This window comes from Triticum dicoccoides, chromosome 4B (assembly GCF_002162155.2).
Source record: "Triticum dicoccoides isolate Atlit2015 ecotype Zavitan chromosome 4B, WEW_v2.0, whole genome shotgun sequence".
NCBI lineage: Eukaryota > Viridiplantae > Streptophyta > Magnoliopsida > Poales > Poaceae > Triticum > Triticum dicoccoides.
In genome coordinates this window covers 24,303,313-24,324,071 of record NC_041387.1, presented here as the reverse complement: position 1 = coordinate 24,324,071, position 20,759 = coordinate 24,303,313, and the positions used below count along the sequence as shown (strand labels likewise).

The following is a 20,759-nucleotide window of genomic DNA, read 5'->3' as shown; positions in this document are numbered from 1 at the left end:
GTTCACTCCACTTACCTCACCATATAAGAACTTCTTCTTCTTGGATCCCGCGGTTTTCTCCACTTAAAGTGTCTCATAGGTAGGCAACACCCGCCTTCCAACAACCAACTTGACAAAAGGTACATGGCTGCCAACTTTGCGATGAGGATGAGTTGGTTATTGTACCATGCATAGGTTGTTGCCTGCACATGAACAAGATGTGTGGCTGCACTTGATGATGGCGGTTTCTATCGCTGTTTCATGGCTTGCAAAGCCAGTGTGACAAATGCTTGGCTAGTGGTGCCGAATATGTGGGTTTATTTGGCTTGTGATGCCATCTTGACAAGTCATTGGCTAGTGGCATCGAACACGTGGTGTCTTATGTGACTATTCATAGCAAAGTGCATTTGTTATATTTAAAACTTTTTTGAATGTAGGAGGGGTTTGCAAACGTACTTGACAACTTCCCTCCAATTTATGTCAAATCTTACCATATCCATGAATCCATGACCAAGGTTGTGGTGTAGGTCATTTTCCATAAGAGGTAAACTTTATCTTTTATTTCAATGGATATTGTTTTTTGTCGTTATTCAGCTGGTTTGGCATGGTAAGTTCAAATTAGGTGTTAATATTGTTCATGTTTGGCGATAGATGAAATCCTCTTGAATGTGTATGGCTTTCTCACGAGGTTATTGGTGGCAGTGTTGTAGAGTCACCATACCTACTTGAACGTTTTATGACAATTTGCATGATATATCAAATTGGTATTTGAAGTGCTCATTATCCATTTGAATTTTGTATTATTAGCTCACAACAAACCATTTGTGGCATGTTTTACATTTTAATAGCCGGGTCAAATTCAATCAAATTTTATGACCGGATACACCAAGACATTTGTACATGCATTTGGAACACAAACTAGATTCAAAATCATAGAACAAAATGATTGATGTACTGTTGTTCACTACTTTTGTCCATTTTTAGCATATAAGAAAGAGATGACATCTTTTTCTTCTTGTTCTTAGCGGAGTGTTTTCCTAGCAAAAAGGATAATTTCTTTGTGACCATCTGCAATGGCAAAAGGTTCGTCGACAAAAGCATCAGGAGCAGTTGATGCTTATATCCAACAAAAGAGCTTTCCATGACACCGAAGGCCGCTCCTATCGCTGGGCATCCCTTCCACGACGCGGATCTAATAGTGAAGCCTCATGGCCTTCGAGGTTTTATTTGAATGCTGATAAGAGGCGAAGGGACGAAGAACACCCGTCTTTGCTGCACATATCTCGTGAGGTGAGGAGCTTAGTGCGCCATCATCCCCTGAACTTTACTCTTTCGCATATGGCCATCATTCCATCAGCAACACAAGGCCTGAATTATTGCACACAGAGCACATGCACCCATAGCAGATTCAGAGACACCAAGAACAGTACATTACTAAGGCGTACCACAAAAATTCCTCGACGAACAATTTATCATAACCCTGCCCTATGATCCAAGACGTGAAAAGATTCCTGGCACGCAGGTGAGTTATTATCAACCTGCTGTAAACAGATTTGTAGTTCAAAAAAGTATCATCAGTTCAGTTACCACATCCCACCATGGAGATTCGATTACATGTTCAACATGGAGCACCCATGATGAATAGCGTTGTAACCCCCCCTGTAGTACCGTCGAATGTTGCTGAAATGCTGCCCGCTTAGAGATGCCCTTACTGACCCCTGCACAAAGCAAACACTCTTCGGTAAACAGATAGAAAAAAAAATGTGATTCATACAACAAAATTTACACGTAATGCTGATTTCTGCCTGAAGGCTTTCATGGAGCATAGTGCTACAATGTTTACTCAACAAATTTAAGTACTATATAATACTGAATTAGGCTCCATGACTATGTACTTTAGACTAGAGGCCCCATTAAAAGCTCTTGCAGACATAGTTTGCGCAAAGTGCAAACAGTATCACAAAAACAGTATACATTAAGTACCTCCCACAAAAATGAAATGAGTTCTCACTCTGATGTGATGTGCTAATCACATAAATGGTATGCCTTGTAAGAAATTAGTCTGCTCAACATACTCGACTTTCTATATCAGTAAATGCTAGCGGTTTGCCCATTACTCCTCATGCCCAATGCAGTATTACGTATCTGACGGAAATACCAACGTACATAGATATGGAGCCACAGCACGGTGCCCCCAATCTGAGGCAGTACAGACCTAACAACATATATACAACATCGCAGTATAATGATTGCATTTGTGTGGTCATATTGTCATCTATGGGTTTGAAAATGAATTATTTGCCTCTGTTCTCTAATTATCTCAAGCATGTGATCAGTGCAGTAACATGTGTCATAAACTTTTCCATGATGATGCATCAAATATAAATAACCAATAACCACAATAATGTGATTACAGATGTGGAAGCTCTAGAAACCATGCAATAACCCAACCGTAATCAAACAGATAATGTTATTGCATCATACTTGTCCTGTGTATTACTGTCAGTGTGTGACCTATATTTGAACCTTTACCGTTTCCATTTGGGATTCTCCGCTGATTTATTTCATCCAGTAACTCGACATATATATGATGCACTAGCTATATCCTCTAACTGATCACAGTTACAACCTCAAGGCAATCCTAGGAGTAGCAATTTAAATGGTACCATCCATGACCCAACTGCTTGATCAGGAAGCAACGTAGTTGCAAGGCAAAGGTGCAGTTGATTGCGGGAATTGGTTTTGAAAAGTACTCCCTCCGTCCCATAATACAAGACGCTATTACATCCAATATACTTAAATTAACCTCCTTGGTGCCAAAATAGGACAGTGCAGTGTTAGATTTGTTTTTCCAATTTTACCAGGATATTAGTATTACTTTGTTTAGCATGTATTCTCTGAAATGATAGTAAATGAGAAATGGCAGCCCAGCAGAATTTAGATTATACATGTCTCATACAACTCATAAGTAGATGTTGTGCACTATGAGATTCAGTGTGCTGATGCTGTCATAAGGAAACAGGACAGTTCATACTGGTTCGTATGTGCGTCCTTGACAGTTGATATGGTTCACCACTCATTACTTCATTAGCATATACTATCACATTCTTCATTTGCATTGCACCTCATGACCGGACGAATTCTATAGAGTTGATCTAACACTTTCAGTTAAATATCAGAGGTTTATGCGGTATGCTCAACACTGATGCAAACAAACAAAGGGGACTTACAAATTAAGCCAACATTCAAGTACCAGGTAATGTTGAAGTTATAAACGAAGCCAGCATTCAAGGGTTAAAACGATCTTTTATTGATTAAAGTGATCAAACCCGTATTCCCTTTACTAGATTATTATTATAAGTTTGTGGATCATGGACTTCCATTTTTCTCCGTTTCTGATACGCATCACATCGGTGACCGGATTACCCGATACAGCATGACCGTCTCTGGATATCTAATCTGAGGCCAACCTAATTCACTCTATCACAAAATCTTCCCCATGTTCATTTGACCAACAGCCCGTAGTTCTAAAGTAATAAGCACATATTTGTCGCCCCTACCGAGGCACAGTATAGTAATATAATCCATCTGCATCTCAGGTTCTCACAGTCCTGTAATCAACCACCCAAGCATTTCATCAAGCACCTGCCATGCGGAACCAAACCCACAAGGCCTTGTATACAACCAAAACCGCAACCGGCATTTCGTCGAGCACCTGGAGAGCACACGAATGCTGTACTGTACTAGCGAAGGGGGGGAGTGGCGCTGACCTGATCTTCTTGATGAGGATGTCGCGGAGGCTCTTGCCGAGCTCCTGGGAGCGGACGCGCGCCATGAGCGCCTTGCGCGCGAGCACGCGCTTCTCCGAGTTCTTGACGTGGTGCTCCGTCCGGCGCTTGATGAGCCGCTCGATGCCGCTGGACCGCATCTTGCGCTCCATCACCTGCAGCGCGCGCTCCAGGTTGCCGTCCCTCACCTGCACCACGATCCCCCGCGCCGCCTGCGTCTGCGCCTGCGCCTGCCCCCTCCCCGCCGCCGCCGCCGGCCACAGCACCCGCGCCGCTCGCGCCAGTGCCTGCATCGCGCCGCCGCTGCCTGAATGAAGCGTTGAGATTCGGGACGCCTCGCTCTCGGCCGGTCTCGGCCGTCTGTTTCGTTTCGTCCGACGTTTTTGTTTCACTTGGACCCCTGCGCTCCTCTGAATTCGCATTTCTGGCCTGTAGGGCGAAAGGTCAGTGCCTTATGTTCAATATTTCTGGAGAAACAGTTCAAGTTCTGGAATCACTCCCATCCGTAACATTTTAGTTCATAAGTGCAGCGCGGCAGGTCTTAAATTCAAATCGAGGGTTTCTGGCATCTGAAGTAATTTTTTTGCAATTGCATAAGTCATTTCGTTTTCCCAGTTTCTTCGGGTATTATTCCGAGTTGATTGAACTGAATAAAATGCATTGCCTAAGCAAGTAGTCAGACTATTCAGCTTCAAGTGTATAAAGGAATAAGTACATTTACCTGATAGTGTGCGTAATGTGCCTGAAAATTCTATCTTCTGAAGAAGCAAGTTGCACCCTGTGCACATGCCCAACTGTTTACTGCATGGAAGAAAAAGAAAGGTAGCATCCAAAAGATAAGATGACTGCCCGATACAGGCTTCCTAGAGTAAAATTGTCATTTCCTGCTTGTGGTATTGTTATCAAGTTCTGCAAGTCTCAAATGATAAGACAGCTTCATCAGCTTTTGTGACCACCCACGCGGATTTAGTTCAACTTCCAGTTATGGTTTCTTGAGGAGAACATTCCTTGTTTGTTTTCGTGTGTACAACAGCTCTTGCTTACTCATTGTGATCTCAACTCTCAAGGGGTTTCCAAATACTGATTTACTGGCAGCCCGATGGGAGCAGAGCACCGCCGCCACCTGCCCCATCCACGGTAAGACATCCTGTCTCCCCAGTAGCATACATACAGGGGAGGGGCGATCCTTTTCCGTCGATTGCGAGATACCAGTTCTTGGGTATTCTTTTGTGTGTGCGTGCGATGATTTGGTCATGAGGTTTGGTTTCCATTCCAAGTTGTCGAATCACTCCCATCCTTGAACATTTTCGCTCTCAAGTGCAGCCAGTAAAGGTCTTATTAAACATTGTGGCGCACTAAGTTTTGTTAACATTGCAGAAGTCAAATGCACAAATGCTAGTTTGTGCTTTCACTGCTCGCTGTGCATCTGAAAGTTATACCTCATTTCCCTGTTTTCTTTGATTAAACTGAATTGATTGAACTGAATAGGATGCATTGACTAGCAAATACTGCGATTATTCAGCTTTAATAAGTATATAATGGATTGCATTTACCCGATTGTGAGCGTAATGTGCCTAAAAATTTCATCCTTTGAAGAAGCAAGTTGCATCCTGTCCTGTGCATATGCTCAACTGATTTTACCCTCTGAAGAAGCAAGTTGCATCCTGTCTTGTGCACACGCCCAACTGTTTACGGTCTGGAAGAAAAGAAAGGTAGCATCCAAAAGATAAGATGCCTGCCTGATACAATCTTCCTAGAGTAAAATTGTCATTTCCTGCTTGTGGTATTGCAAGCAAGTTCTGCGAGTCTCAAATGATAAGACAGCTTCATCAGCTTTTGTGACCACACAGGTGGATTTGGTTTACTTCTAGTTATGGTTTCTTGAGGAGAATATTCCTTGTTTGTTTCCTTGCGTACAACAGTTCTTGCTTACTCATTGTGATCTCAAGGGGTTTCCCAGTTCAGTCTGGAATCCAGCCCTGGATATGGCAGTGCAATATGTCTTGGCTTTGATTGAGGGCCTTTTGGATATATTGGTGCGAGTTTTTTTGTGTCTTTCTTGAATTCTTGTGGAAGCAAAATACTTCTTGACTAAAGCAATTTCCAGTACTTTGGCCACCTTATGAAATCTCCCTGAAGTAACATGGGAGATTTGATGATAACCCCCCCTGGTTGGTTGACTTCTATCATAAGCCTTATACGCCACGGAAGAAAAGAATGGCGACATTCAAAGGACAACATGCCTACCTGATATACTCTTTCCAAAATAAAATTTTCATTTCCTGCTGGTAGAAAATACTAGTCACATGCTAGTTCTGAGAAGGCAGGTCAGTTCTTTAGTCCTATTAAAGGACCTGCATAGTCATTGTAGCATATAGTAAGCTTGTACCAGGATGTAAGAGAGATGTAGCACATGTTGCTAAATAATAAGGGCATTTGCTGCCCAGCCAAACTATTCTGTTTCTCCCCTGTTTTCTCCTCTATTCTCTCTGCTCTGTTTATCCACGTAGAAAGAGCTGAGAGATTGAGAGAGGGCTGCGTGCAACATTTGTTGAGGGATTGTGGCCAACAGCCATTGCCTCCCGTTTTCTGATTATCTCAAACGTATGATCAGTCCGGTAACATGTATCATAAGATTTTCCATGATGATGCATCAGATATAAATATCCAATAACCACGATAACGTGGTAAATGGTGAGATTATTCAGCTTTAGGTATATAAAGGAATATATTTACCTGATAGTGTGCAGAATGTGCCTGAAAGTTTTATCCTTTGAAGAAGCAAGTTGCACTCCATGCACGTGCCCAACTGTTTACTGTATGAATGAAAAGAAAGGTAGCATCCAAAAGATAAAATGGCTACCCGATACAATCTTCCTAGAGTAAAATTGTCATTTCCTGCTTGTGGTATTGTTAACAAGTTCTGCAAGTCTCAAATGATAAGACAGCTTCATCGTGTTTGTGACCACATAAGTGGATTTAGTTCAACTTTCAGTTGTGGTTTCTTGAGGAGAACATTCCTTGTTTGTTTTCTTTTATAGAATCGTTCTTGCTTACTCATTGTGATTTCAAGGGGCTTCCCAGTTCAATCTGGAATTCAGCCCTGGATATGGCACTGCAATATGTCTTAGATGATATGTGCTTTCACTGCTTATTTGTGGATCTGAAAGTTACTTCACTTCCCCATTTTCTTTGATTAAGAGGCGTTGGTTGAACTGAATAGAATTCATCGACTAGCAAATAGTGAGATCATTCAGCTTTAACTATATAAAGGAATACTTTTACCTGATAGTGTGTGGAATGTGCCTGAACATTTTATCCTTTGAAGAAGCAAGCTGCATCCTGTACACATGCCCAGCCGTTTATGGTATGGAAGAAAAGAAAGGTAGCATCCAAAAGATAAGATGCCTACCCGATACGGTATTCCTAGAGTAAAATTATAATTTCCTGCTCGTGGTATTGTAAGCAGGTTCTGCAAGTCTCAAATGATAAGGCAGCTGATCCGTGTCTGTGGCAACATAAGTGGATTTAGTTCAACTTGCAGTTATGGTTTCTTGAGGAGAACATTCGTTGTTTATTTTCTTGCATAGAACATTTATTGCCTACTCACTGTGATCTCAAGGGTTTTCCTAGTTCAGTCTGGAATTTAGCCCTGGGCATATATAGCAGTGCAATATGTCCTAGCTTTGCCTTTTGGTATTGAATATCCTAGCGGAAGTTTTGTATCTTCATTGATTTCTGTAGAAGCAAAATACTTCTTGATTAAAGCAATTTCCAACAGTGGCTACACCCAACTTTATTTGCCGCGGAAGAAGAGAATGGTGGCATTCAAAGGACAACATGTCTACCTGATACAATCTTCCTAAAGTAAAATTTTCATCTCCTGCTTGTGGTATCGTTAGGAAGTTCTGCAAGTCTCAAATGAGAAAACATCCATGCTGGATTTGCTTTGATGTTCCTTCCAAAGATGTTTTTCCTGATTAATAACTCCTTTATGTCCATATTTAGTAATATCGTTTTCAGATTTTCTCCTCAGAGTTCAGTCCTTGGAGTATGTCAACTTGTTTAAATGGTTCTGCGGCTAGTCTTGAATAAAAGCTTTAGGGAAAAAAGGCTGAGAGTGGGACACTGGGACCAACCAACTAGTCTCTTATGGACTCTTTAACAATGTTATGCTGTGTCTGTATACTATGTATGTGCTGACTAAAAATTCTTATGGACACTGGGACACAGTAACTTTCATGCTGCATACTAAAAATTCTTCAGTTTCAGCAATACGTTTTGAATTGATCACTATTTACTGGATCACTTTGTCACGTTCTCAACTGCTGAAATTGTCACTGCAAGAATGATGAACTATGATGATCTAAACTATAAACATGCTTTCCTTCGATTCAACTGACGATAAGCATCAAACTTGGATTCTTTGTATGATACATTATAAATTTGTATGCAATCCTGGAGTTAGAATCTGAAACATATACCACCTTTTTTGTTGTGTACTAACAATAACCATTTCCGCAGTTTTCTGAAACATTGGATGTATTTTTTGGCTAACTCTCTTTTCCTATTTCCTGGCTTATGCGGATCAGCTTAACTAGCCGACATGGTTATCCCTGCACCAGCTAGGGCGCCTGCGATCACCAAGTTCCTCAAGCCCTATGTTCTGAAGATGCACTTCACAAACAACTTTGTGACGACTGTTATGGTGCTGCTAGAAGGAGGGCGCGAGAGGGCCGGCCGGGGGCCTTTCTGCCCACAGCCGGGCAAGAGAGAATGGATTTCCTTCTTAATTCTTGCTTGATTAGATTGATACATCTCCTCTCTTTATATAGAGAGGTTTACTTGACTCCCAAGTAAGGCTTACTTGACCCCTAAGCAAGCGACCCTTATCTCTAATTAACCCTAAGACTAACGGGCCCATTAGCCCCCTTACATACTCTAACACTACACCCCACCTGGACATGCAGCTTGTCCTCGAGCTGCAGCCTAACCAACTTATAACCATGACTCGACGCAACACAAACCTAACACCTAAAAACAAGCCTTTTACATCTCGGCTTGTTTTATTACTCTCAACCTGAAATGAACTGGGACGCTTTATTTTGGACCCTCAACAAAAAGGGGACACCATCTGCACGTCGGACGTGCACGTGTACAGCCACCTGGATCCCATGGACACCACCTGAACCAAAGGAGTGCATGTGTATGGCCACCTGGAAGTGGTCGCAAGAGCGACCAGCAGAGGCGTCCTCACGGTGGCCGGCGGCAGAAAGCAGTGGTGCTACGCGGTGCGCTCCTGTTGGTGACACTCTGCCTTCTTCCCGCCGAACGGCTGTTGGTCTGCACCGCACAAGGAAGAGTGGAGGGCTTGTGATGGAGAATGACGAGGAGGGGTGCGCGCCCCCAACCGCCGATGTCGCGGACTTTGAGGTCGCTGCCCTCGGGGAAAAAGCATGCCCGCCGCCCGTGGGGGAAACCGCATGCCCAAGATCCCCGATGCAACGGACGAGATCGAGGTCCTTTGCGCAGCGAAGGGAAACTTGGAGGAGCGGCAGCTGCAGACCACGCATCTCCCGCACACGCCGACGCGCTAGGAGGTCGCACGCAGCAGCCTGCAGCCTCACCGCCGCTGACACGTGGCGGGCAGCGATCCAAGACGGAAGCGGTGACGGCGATGGCGGGGACTGGACTTGGTGAAGCGGTGATGACCCACAAGTATAGGGGATCTATCGTAATCCTTTCGATTAGTAAGAGTGTCGAACCCAACGAGGAGCAGAAAGGAAATGATAAGCGGTTTTCAGCAAGGTATTCTCTGCAAATACTGAAATAAGTGGTAACAGATAGTTTTGTGATAAGATAAATTGTAATGAGCAACAAGTAACAAAAGTAAATAAAGTGCAATAAGGTGGCCTAATCCTTTTTGTTGCAAAGGACAAGCCTGGACAAACTCTTATAATAGGAAAAGCGCTCCCGAGGACACATGAGAATATCGTCAAGCTAGTTTTCATCACGCTCATATGATTCACGTTCGGTACTTTGATAATTTGATATGTGGGTGGACCGGTGCTTGGGTACTGCCCTTACTTGGACAAGCATCCCACTTATGATTAACCTCTATTGCAAGCATCCGCAACTACAACAAAAGTATTAAGATAAACCTAACCATAGCATGAAACATATGGATCCAAATCAGCCCCTTACGAAGCAACGCATAAACTAGGGTTTAAGCTTCTGTCACTCTAACAACCCATCATCTACTTATTACTTCTCAATGCCTCCCTCTAGGCCCAAATAATGGTGAAGTGTTATGTAGTCGACGTTCACATAACACCACTAGAGGCTAGACAACATACATCTCATCAAAATATCAAACGAATACCAAATTCACATGACTACTAATAGCAATACTTCTCCCTTGTCCTCAGGAACAAACGTAACTACTCACAAAGAATATTCATGTTCATAATCAGAGGGGTAATAATGTGCATAAAGGATCTGAACATATGATCTTCCACCAAATAAACCAACTAGAATCAACTACAAGGAGTAATCAACACTACTAGCAACCTACTAGCACCAATCCCGGACTTGGAGGCAAGAATTGGATACAAGAGATGAACTAGGGTTTGGAGATGAGATGGTGCTGGTGAAGATGTTGATGGAGATTGCCCTCTCCCGATGAGAGGAGCGTTGGTGATGACGATGATGATGATTTCCCCCTCCCGGAGGGAAGTGTCCCCGGCAGAACAGCTCTCCCGGAGCCCTAGATTGGTTCCGCCAAGGTTCCGCCTCGTGGCGGCGGAGTCTCGTCCCGAGAGGTTGCCTCCTATTTTTTCCTCATCGAAAGACTTCATATAGGAGAAGATGGGCGTCGAAGAGCCACTAGGGGGCCCACGAGGTAGGGGGGGAGGGGGCGCCCCCACCCTCATGAGCAGGGTGTGGGGCCCCTGGCCTTCATCTTTGGCGACAATTTTTTTATTTATTTTAAGATATTCCGTGGAGTTTCAGGACTTTTGGACTTGCGCAGAATAGGCCTCCAATATTTGCTCCTTTTCCAGCCCAGAATTCCAGCTGCCGGCATTCTCCCTCTTCATGGAAACCCTGTAAAATAAGAGAGAATAGCCATAAGTATTGTGACATAACGTGAAATAACAGCCCATAATGCAATAAATATTGATATAAAAGCATGATGCAAAATGGACGTATCAACTCCCCCAAGCTTAGACCTCGCTTGTGCTAAAGCGAAAAGCCGATGCCAATAAATATGTCCTCATGTTTAGAGGTAGAGGCGTCGATAAAAATAAAATACGGGCATGAAGGCATCATGATTATTTCCATAACAGCAACATATAGAGATTTTGTCATATGATTACTTATGTTCAAGTGATGATCTTTTCATAAAGCAAAAAAAATATGAATCAGAAACCTTATTGAGCACCAACAAATTATAACCTCAGTCATTGAAGCAATTGCAAATTATCATAACATCAGAAAGAGTCTATGTCAGAGCTTAAAAGCAAGTCCACATACTCAACTATCACTTAGTCCTTCATAATTGCTAACACTCACGCGATACTTGTGGTTACGGAGTTTTAATCGGACACAGAGAAAGATAGGGGCTTATAGTTTTGCCCACAACCTTTTACCTCAAGGGTAATGTCAACAATAATAATTCATGCTCCCCTACATCCAATTAGATATATATATCATACTCCTTCCAACATGCTGAGCTTGCCAAAGGATAAAATGAAAAAGGAAAGGTGAAGATCACCGTGACTCTTGCATAAGGTAGAGGATAGTAATAAAAGATAGGCCCTTCGCAGAGGGAAGCAGAGGTTGTCATGCGCGTTTAGAGTTGATGCACAAAATCTTAATGCAAAAGAATGTCACTTTATATTGCCCCTTGTATGTGGACCTTTATTATGCAGTCCGTCGCTTTTATTACGTCCACAACAAGTTCGTACAAAGCTTAGTTTCTCCGCACTAATAAGTCATGCATATTTAGAGAGAAATTTTTATTGCTTGCACCGATGACAACTTACTTGAAGGATCTTACTCAATCCATAGGTAGATATGGTGGACTCTCATGGTAAAACTGGTTTAAGGGTCTTTGGAAGCACAAGTAGTATTTCTAGTTGGTGCTGAGAATTTGGCTAGCATGAGGGGGAAAGGCAAGCTCAACACGTTAGAGGATCCATGACAACATACTTTATCTTAGATATAAGAAAACATAACTCATTATGTTGTCTTCCTTGTCCAACCTCAACACTTTAGCATGTCATATTTTAATGAGTGCTCCCAATCATAAAAGATGTCAATGATAATATATCTATATGTGAAACCTCTCTTTGCTTATTACTTCCTATTAATTGCAACAATGACCAAAGCTATATTTGCCAACTCCCAACAACTTTTAATCATCATACTCTCTCTATGTGAAGTCATTACTTTCAATAAGATCAATATGGACTCTTTTATTCTTTTTATTCTTTTCTTCTATTCACCCAAGATCCTGGCAAAATAATCAAGCCCTTGACTCAACACTAATCTTTATTATATAGCTCACGGACTCGATTACAAAGAAGGATCATAAAGCAAAACTCAAAACTAGATCATGCCATGACTTTATTCTATTAAATCAAGATACTACTAATAGGATCAAACTAAGAAAATGGTAAAGATAGGAGTTGTGATGGTGATACGATACCAGGGCACCTCCCCCAAGCTTGGAAGTTGCCAAGGGGGGTGCCCATACCCATGTGATTATTTCTCCTTCTTTGTTGTTGGTGTAATATTCTTGGCGATGATTCCCCTCAAGATACGGTTCTCCTCCTCGAGCTTATTGACTTGCTGCTTGAGGTCCATTATTTCCTTGCGAAGCTTTCCTGTAACGGCTAAAGCTCCTTGCACCCAAGGGTGTTGCATAGCTGCGGGAGAACAAGAGACACTCCTCCTCATATTTTCATAAGAAAGAAATCTAACATTGGAAGGGATAACCGAGTTTGGAATAGCTGAGCTCTGTAGTTCCCCCGTTGTAAACCCATCTCGGAGGCGAGAGGTGACTTCTTGATCTTCCATGGCATCTACCCTCATCAGGTCAGCCTCCATCTCTTCCTCCGTTGTTGGCCCAAGGTGGTCAGCGTCGCTGTTTGCCCTTGGTTCCGGTGCCGGGTTAGATACCCTGCTCTCCCCAACTGACTCTTGAGAAGACATCTTGCTCTAATCTCCAGCAGCAACAGCTCGAAAAGAAAATAGAGGATATTTGCGTGATACGAGAGTCAAAACCTTCGGGAGTATATATAATGAATTTTTACCGACCAAAATACGTGTTGTACAAGAAAACGGAGTTCGGAGAGCACACGAGGTGCTCACGAGGTAGGGGGCGCGCCCAGGGGGGTAGGGCGCACCCTCCACCCTCGTGGAGGCCTCGTGTCCTTCCCGGACTGCCACTTATTTTTCTATTTTTCTAAATATTCCAAAACGGAGAAATATTGCCTTAAAAATTGTTTTGGAGTCGGTTTACTTGCCGTACCACATACTCATTCCTTTTCGGAGCCTAAAACAGGCTGGAAGGTGTCCCTTATGTATTCCTCCAGGGTTACGGTTTCAATAATATTGGTTTCAACATTTATAGGATTAACTGAGATATAGTGTTTGATCCTTTGACCGTTTACCACCTTCGGGTTTGTGCCTTTGAAGTTGTTGATTTTTATGGCACCGGAACAATAGGCCTCCTCGATAACGTAGGGACCTTCCCATTTGGAGAGAAGTTTTCCTGCAAAAAATCTTAAACGAGAGTTGTATAGCAATACATAATCACCTACATTAAACTCACGCTTTTGTATTCTTTTGTCATGCCATCTTTTAACTTTTTCTTTAAACAACTTGGCATTTTCATAAGCTTGGGTTCTCCATTCATCAAGGGAGATAATATCAAATAACCTCTTCTTACCGGCAAGTTTGAAATCATAGTTGAGATCTTTAATAGCCCAATATGCCTTATGTTCTAGTTCGAGAGGTAAGTGACATGCTTTTCCATAAACCATTTTATACGGAGACATACCCATAGGATTCTTATATGCAGTTCTATAGGCCCATAATGCGTCGTCTAGTTTCTTGGACCAACTCTTTCTAGACCTATTGACAGTCTTTTGCAAAATTAATTTGAGCTCTCTATTGCTCAATTCTACTTGACCACTAGACTGTGGGTGATAAGGAGATGCTATCCTATGATTAACGTCATATTTAGCAAGCATTTTATGGAAAGCACCATGAATAAAATGTGAACCACCATCAATCATAAGATATCTAGGGACTCCAAACCTCAGATAAATAACTTCCTTAAGCATTTTAATAGAAGTGTTATGATCAGCACTACTAGTTGGAATAGCTTCTACCCACTTAGTAACGTAATCAACAGCAACTAAAATATGTGTGTATCCATTAGAGGCAGGAAAAGGTCCCATATAATCAAAGCTCCAAACATCTAACAAGTGAATAATTCATAGGCATTTCTTGACGTCTACTAATATTACCAATTCTTTGACATTCATCGCAAGACAAAAAAACTTACGGGCATCCTTGAAGAGAGTAGGCCAATAAAAACCAGATTGCAATACCTTATGTGCAGTTCTATCTCCAGCATGGTGTCCTCCATAAGCTTCGGAGTGACACTTGCGTAGGATCTGTTCCTGTTCATGCTCAGGTACACAACGTCTAATGACACCATCTACTCCTTCTTTATAAAGATGTGGGTCATCCCAAAAGTAATGTCGCAAGTCATAGAAAAACTTTTTCTTTTGTTGGTATGTGAAGCTAGGTGGTATAAATTTAGCGACAATATAATTAGCATAATCAGCATACCATGGAGTGCTACGAGAAGTGCTTATGACATTTAATTGCTCATCAGGGAAGCTATCATCAATAGGTAGTGGGTCATCAAGAACATTCTCTAACCTAGATAAGTTGTCTGCAACGGGGTTCTCAGCTCCCTTTCTATCAACAATATGCAAATCAAATTCTTGTAGCAAGAGAACCCATCTAATGAATCTAGGTTTCGCATCCTTCTTTTCCATAAGATATTTAATAGCAGCATGATAACTGTGAATAGTTACTTTAGAATCAACAATATAGGGTCTGAATTTATCAGAAGCAAATACAACTGCTAAAAGTTCCTTTTCGGTAGTAGCATAATTTCTTTGAGCATTATCTAGAGTCTTACTAGCATAATGGATAACATTTAATTTCTTATCAACTCTTTGCCCTAGAACAGCACCTACAGCATAATCATTAGCATCACACATAATTTCAAAGGGTAAATTCCAATCCAGTGGCTGAACAACAGGTGCAGAGACTAATGCTTTCTTAAGTATTTCAAATGCTTCTACACAATCATCATCAAAGACAAATGGTACATCTTTTTGTAATAAATTAGTCAGAGGCCGAGAAATTTTTGCGAAATCCTTAATGAACCTCCTATAAAATCCGGCGTGACCAAGGAAACTTCTTATACCTTTGATGTCCTTGGGACATGACATCTTTTGAATAGCATCAACTTTGGCTTTATCAACTTCAATACCTCTTTCAGAAACTTTGTGTTCCAAGACAATACCTTCATTAACCATAAAGTGGCACTTTTCCCAATTCAAGACAAGATTCGTTTCTTCACATCTCTGTAAAACTCGAGCAAGATTGCTCAAGCAATCATCAAAAGAGGAACCATAGACGGAAAAATCGTCCATGAAAACCTCACAATTTTTTTCACAAAAGTCAGAGAATATAGCCATCCTGCATCTTTGAAAGGTAGCAGGTGCATTACATAAACCAAAAGGCATACGTCTATAAGCAAAAGTACCAAAAGGGCATGTAAAAGTAGTCTTTGATTGATCTTTAGCCGACACAGGTATTTGAGAGAAACCAAAATAACCATCTAGAAAGCAATAATGTGTATGTTTGCATAATCGTTCTAGCATTTGATCAATAAAAGGTAAGGGGTAATGATCCTTCTTAGTAGCTTTATTTCATTTACGGAAATCAATTACCATCCTATAACCTGTGATAATTCTTTGCGGGATCAATTCATCTTTATCATTAGGGACAACAGTAATACCTCCCTTCTTAGGGACACAATGGACAGGACTTACCCACTGACTATCAGCAACGGGATAAATTATACCTACCTCCAGAAGCTTGAGTATTTCTTTTCTTACCACTTCTTTCATTTTAGGATTCAAACGTCGTTGAGGATCACAAACTGGTTTGGCATCCGCTTCCAAATTTATTTTATGTTGACATAGAGTGGGACTAATGCCCTTAAGATCATCAAGTGTATATCCAATAGCGGCACGGTGCTTCTTCAGAGTTTTCAATAATCTTTCTTCTTCATACTCTGAAAGGTTAGCACTAATAATAACAGGATATATTTTCTTTTCATCAAGATAAGCATATTTAAGATTATTAGGCAACGGTTTAAGCTCAAACACGGGATCACCCTTGGGTGGAGGAGGATCCCCTAGAATTTCAACAGGCAAATTGTGTTGCAGAATAGGTTCCTGTTTAAAGAATACCTCATCTATTTCTCTTCTTTCATTCATGAACATATCATTTTCATGGTCTAGCAAATATTGTTCTAAAGGATCACTAGGAGGTACGACAATAGAAGCAAGACCAATAATTTCATCCTTACTTGGCGATTCTTCCTCACGATGTTGTTTGCTAAATTTAGAGAAATTAAACTCATGAACCATATCATCTAAACCAATAGTAACCACATTCTTTTTGCAGTCTATCCTAGCATTAACAGTATTCAAGAAGGGTCTACCAAATATAATGGGACAAAAGCTATCTTGTGGAGAACCAAGAACAAGAAAATCAGCGGGATATTTGGTTTTTCCACACAAGACTTCAACATCTCGAACAATTCCCACTGGTGAAATAGTATCTCTATTGGCAAGTTTAATGGTGACATCAATTTCTTCTAATTCAGCAGGTGCAATATCATGCATAATTTCTCTGTATAAGTCAATGGGTATTACACTAGCACTAGCACCCATATCACATAAGCCATGATAACAATGATCTCCTATTTTACCAGAAATAATAGGCACGCCTACCACAGGTCTATGTTTATCTCTATCACAAGGTTTAGCAATTCTAGCAGTTTCACCCTGGAATTGAATAACATGCCCATCGATATTATCAGACAAGAAATCTTTAACAATAGCAATATTGGGTTCTACTTTGACTTGCTCAGGAGGTGTATAAGTTCTAATATTGCTTTTACGAACAACAGTTGAAGCTTTAGCATGATCCTTCATTCTAATAGGGAAAGGCGGTTTCTCAACATAAGAAGTGGGAACAATAGGATCATTATAAGTGACAGTCTTTTCTTCAACTTTAATAGGTGCAGCTACTTTTACTTCTATGGGAGGATGATATTTAAACCACTTCTCCTTGGGGAGATCAACATAAGTAGCAAAGGATTCACAGAAAGAAGCTACTATCTCACAGTCAAGTCCATATTTAGTGCTAAACTTACGGAAAATATTGATATCCATAAAAGATTTAACACAATCAAACTTAGGTGTCATACCTGACTCCTTACCTTCGTCGAGGTCCCAATCTTCAGAGTTGCGTTTAATTCTATCCAATATATTCCATTTAAATTCGATAGTCTTCATCATAAAAGAGCCAGCACAAGAAGTATCGAGCATGGTGCGATTGTTATCAGAAAGCCGAGCATAAAAACTTTGCATAATTACTTCTCTTGAGAGCTCATGATTGGGGCATGAATATAACATTGATTTAAGCCTCCCCCAAGCTTGAGCGATGCTTTCTCCTTCGCGAGGCCAAAAATTATATATATAATTGCGATCATGATGAAGAAGATGCATAGGGTAATACTTTTGATGAAATTGCAATTTCAATCTTTTATAGTTCCATGATCTCATATCGTCACATAGCCTATACCATGTCAATGCGTCTCCCTTCAAAGTAAAGGGAAGGCCTTCTTCTTAACAACATCATCGGGTATACCTGCAAGCTTAAATAGTCCACAAATGTTATCCACATAGCGTAGATGTTCATCAGGATGCCTTGTTCCATCTCCTGTAAAAGTGTTACCTAGCAGTTTTTCCATCATACCCGAAGGAATCTCAAAAGGAGTTTCATTTTCAATAGGTTCAGTAGGTTGAGTAGGTTGAGGAGCAACTCTTTGCTCTACTGTACGGGGTGAAGATACCCCGAACAAACCCCTTAGAGAATTACTTTCCATAGTAACAAGTGACAGAAAATTTCAGCACACTAAATAATTTTTTCCTTACAAAATTCCACCTACCAAAGGCGCTTCACTCCCCGGCAACGGCGCCAGAAAAGAGTCTTGATGACCCACAAGTATAGGAGATCTATCATAATCCTTTCGATAAGTAAGAGTGTCGAACCCAACGAGGAGCAGAAGGAAATGATAAGCGGTTTTCAGCAAGGTATTCTCTGCAAGTACTGAAATAAGTGGTAACAGATAGTTTTGTGATAAGATAAATTGTAATGAGCAACAAGTAACAAAAGTAAATAAAGTGCAGCAAGGTGGCCCAATCCTTATTGTAGCAAAGGACAAGCCTAGACAAACTCTTATAATAGGAAAAGCGCTCCCGAGGACACATGGGAATATCGTCAAGCTTGTTTTCATCACGCTCATATGATTCGCGTTCGGTACTTTGATAATTTGATATGTGGGTGGACCGGTGCTTGGGTACTGCCCTTACTTGGACAAGCATCCCACTTATGATTAACATCTATTGCAAGCATCCGCAACTACAACAAAAGTATTAAGGTAAACCTAACCATAGCATGAAACATATGGATCCAAATCAGCCCCTTACGAAGCAACGCATAAACTAGGGTTTAAGCTTCTGTCACTCTAACAACCCATCATCTACTTATTACTTCCCAATGCCTCCCTCTAGGCCCAAATAATTGTGAAGTGTTATGTAGTCGACGTTCACATAACACCACTAGAGGCTAGACAACATACATCTCATCAAAATATCGAACGAATACCAAATTCGCATGACTACTAATAGCAAGACTTCTCCCTTGTCCTCAGGAACAAACGTAACTACTCACAAAGCATATTCATGTTCATAACCAGAGGGGTAATAATGTGCATAAAGGATATGAACATATGATCTTCCACCAAATAAACCAACTAGCATCAACTACAAGGAGTAATCAACACTACTAGCAACCTACTAGCACCAATCCCGGACTTGGAGACAAGAATTGGATACAAGAGATGAACTAGGGTTTGGAGATGAGATGGTGCTGGTGAAGATGTTGATGGAGATTGCCCTCTCCCGATGAGAGGAGCGTTGGTGATGACGATGGTGATGATTTCCCCCTCCCGGAGGGAAGTGTCCCCGGCAGAACAGCTCTCCCGGAGCCCTAGATTGGTTCCGCCAAGGTTCCGCCTCGTGGCGGCGGAGTCTCGTCCCGAAAGGTTGCCTTCTATTTTTTCCTCATCGAAAGACTTCATATAGGAGAAGATGGGCGTCGAAGAGCCACCAGGGGGCCCACGAGGTAGGGGGGCGCGCCCCAGGGGGGGCGCCCCCCACCCTCGTGAGCAGGGTGTGGGCCCCCTGGCCTTCATATTTGGCGACGATTTTTTTTATTTATTTTAAGATATTCCGTGGAGTTTCAGGACTTTTGGAGTTGCGCAGAATAGGCCTCCAAATTTGCTCCTTTTCCAGCCCAGAATTCCAGCTGCCGGCATTCTCCCTCTTCATGGAAACCCTGTAAAATAAGAGAGAATAGCCATAAGTATTGTGACATAACATGAAATAATAGCCCATAATGCAATAAATATTGATATAAAATCATGATACAAAATGGACGTATCCAGCGGGACTCCCGCCGGTGCGGTCGATGCGAGACCGGAGCTGACCGGCGGTGGCTGTATCGGCTGCTGCGGCGGAGCGTCGGGCGCGGCGGAGGCCGCCAGGAGCGGCGGCTGCCACTTCAGCTAGGGCTGGGCGGTGGTGGCGATGGATGGCAGCTGCGGCGGCTGCTGCAGTGGCCCAGCGAGCGCGGCGAAGGCTGCTTGGTGCGGCGGCTGCCACGGCAGCCACAGCGGCGCGGGGGCGACAATGGGCGCTGGATGCGCGGCGGGAGCCGACGCCGGCCACTGTGGGGCGGCGGCGGGCGGCAGCGGTAGCTGCAGTTGGGGCTGCAGCGTTCCAGCGAACGCCGCGAAGGCCCCTGGATGCGGCGAGTACCACGGCAGGGGCGGCGGCGACCCGTAGGGGCTGGCCAGGTATAGCCGGATCCCCTGGACGGCTGTGACGAGGTCGTTGAGGACCCCGGTGATCTCCTCCGGGGTGTAGGCGGCGGCCGGTGGTGGGGTGGAGGGTGCCGACATCTGGGCGGTGGCGGCGCCGGAGGATGCGACCAGCGTCACGGACGGGGAGGGCAGCGGCTCGGTGTAGATGGCCAGCGGCGTGGTGGTGACGGTCGGCAACGGAAGCGATGGGGTGGACGGCGGCGAAAACATGATCGGAACTGAGCTAGCTGATACCAAATTATTATGACGCTGCTAGAAGGAGGGCGCGAGAGGGCCGGCCGGGGGCCTTTTTGCCCACAGCCGGGCAAGAGGGAAGGGATTTCCTTCTTAATTCTTGCTTGATTAGATTGATACATCTCCTCTCTTTATATAGTGAGGTTTACTTGACTCTCAAGCAAGGCTTACTTAACCCCTAAACAAGCGACCCTTATCTCTAATTAACCCTAAGACTAACTGGCCCATTAGGCCCATTACGTACTCTAACAACGGCCCAAGTCATCCACACCCCATCGGCGACCATCGCATGCGCAGCGAGCTCACAGGAGAAGATCCTGAGGCCAAGCATGGAGTCGACGCGGGACGTGGCTGCGGCGGCCAAGATCGGGAAGCTGCTCCGCGAGCGCCTGCTGTTCAGGGGCACCTGTTGATGCAGCAGC

The 20,759-nt window shown here is 42.8% G+C and overlaps 1 protein-coding gene, 5 non-coding genes and 1 pseudogene across 6 annotated transcripts; 6 read left to right on the top strand and 1 right to left on the bottom strand.

Moving 5' to 3' along the window:
- Positions 1-1,371: 1,371 nt before the first annotated feature.
- On the bottom strand, positions 1,372-4,087 carry LOC119293245. Its single transcript, XM_037571779.1, has 2 exons — positions 3,750-4,087; positions 1,372-1,697 (listed from the first exon to the last, which is right to left on the bottom strand). Exons 1-2 carry the CDS (start codon positions 4,058-4,060, stop codon positions 1,688-1,690), a joined length of 321 nt encoding a protein of 106 aa, XP_037427676.1. The 5' UTR covers positions 4,061-4,087; the 3' UTR covers positions 1,372-1,687.
- A 500-nt stretch (positions 4,088-4,587) lies between these two features.
- LOC119296575 lies at positions 4,588-4,705 on the top strand. Its single transcript, XR_005145305.1, has one exon. It is a non-coding gene; the product is annotated as a small nucleolar RNA snoR104 (small nucleolar RNA).
- Positions 4,706-5,477: 772 nt separating this feature from the next.
- On the top strand, positions 5,478-5,595 carry LOC119296570. Its single transcript, XR_005145301.1, has one exon. It is a non-coding gene; the product is annotated as a small nucleolar RNA snoR104 (small nucleolar RNA).
- A 1,006-nt stretch (positions 5,596-6,601) lies between these two features.
- Positions 6,602-6,719, top strand: LOC119296574. The gene has a single exon (XR_005145304.1). It is a non-coding gene; the product is annotated as a small nucleolar RNA snoR104 (small nucleolar RNA).
- Positions 6,720-7,150: 431 nt separating this feature from the next.
- On the top strand, positions 7,151-7,268 carry LOC119296576. Its single transcript, XR_005145307.1, has one exon. It is a non-coding gene; the product is annotated as a small nucleolar RNA snoR104 (small nucleolar RNA).
- Positions 7,269-7,586: 318 nt separating this feature from the next.
- On the top strand, positions 7,587-7,704 carry LOC119296580. Its single transcript, XR_005145310.1, has one exon. It is a non-coding gene; the product is annotated as a small nucleolar RNA snoR104 (small nucleolar RNA).
- A 12,544-nt stretch (positions 7,705-20,248) lies between these two features.
- LOC119292448 overlaps positions 20,249-20,759 on the top strand; it is a 5,803-nt pseudogene continuing 5,292 nt past the window's right edge.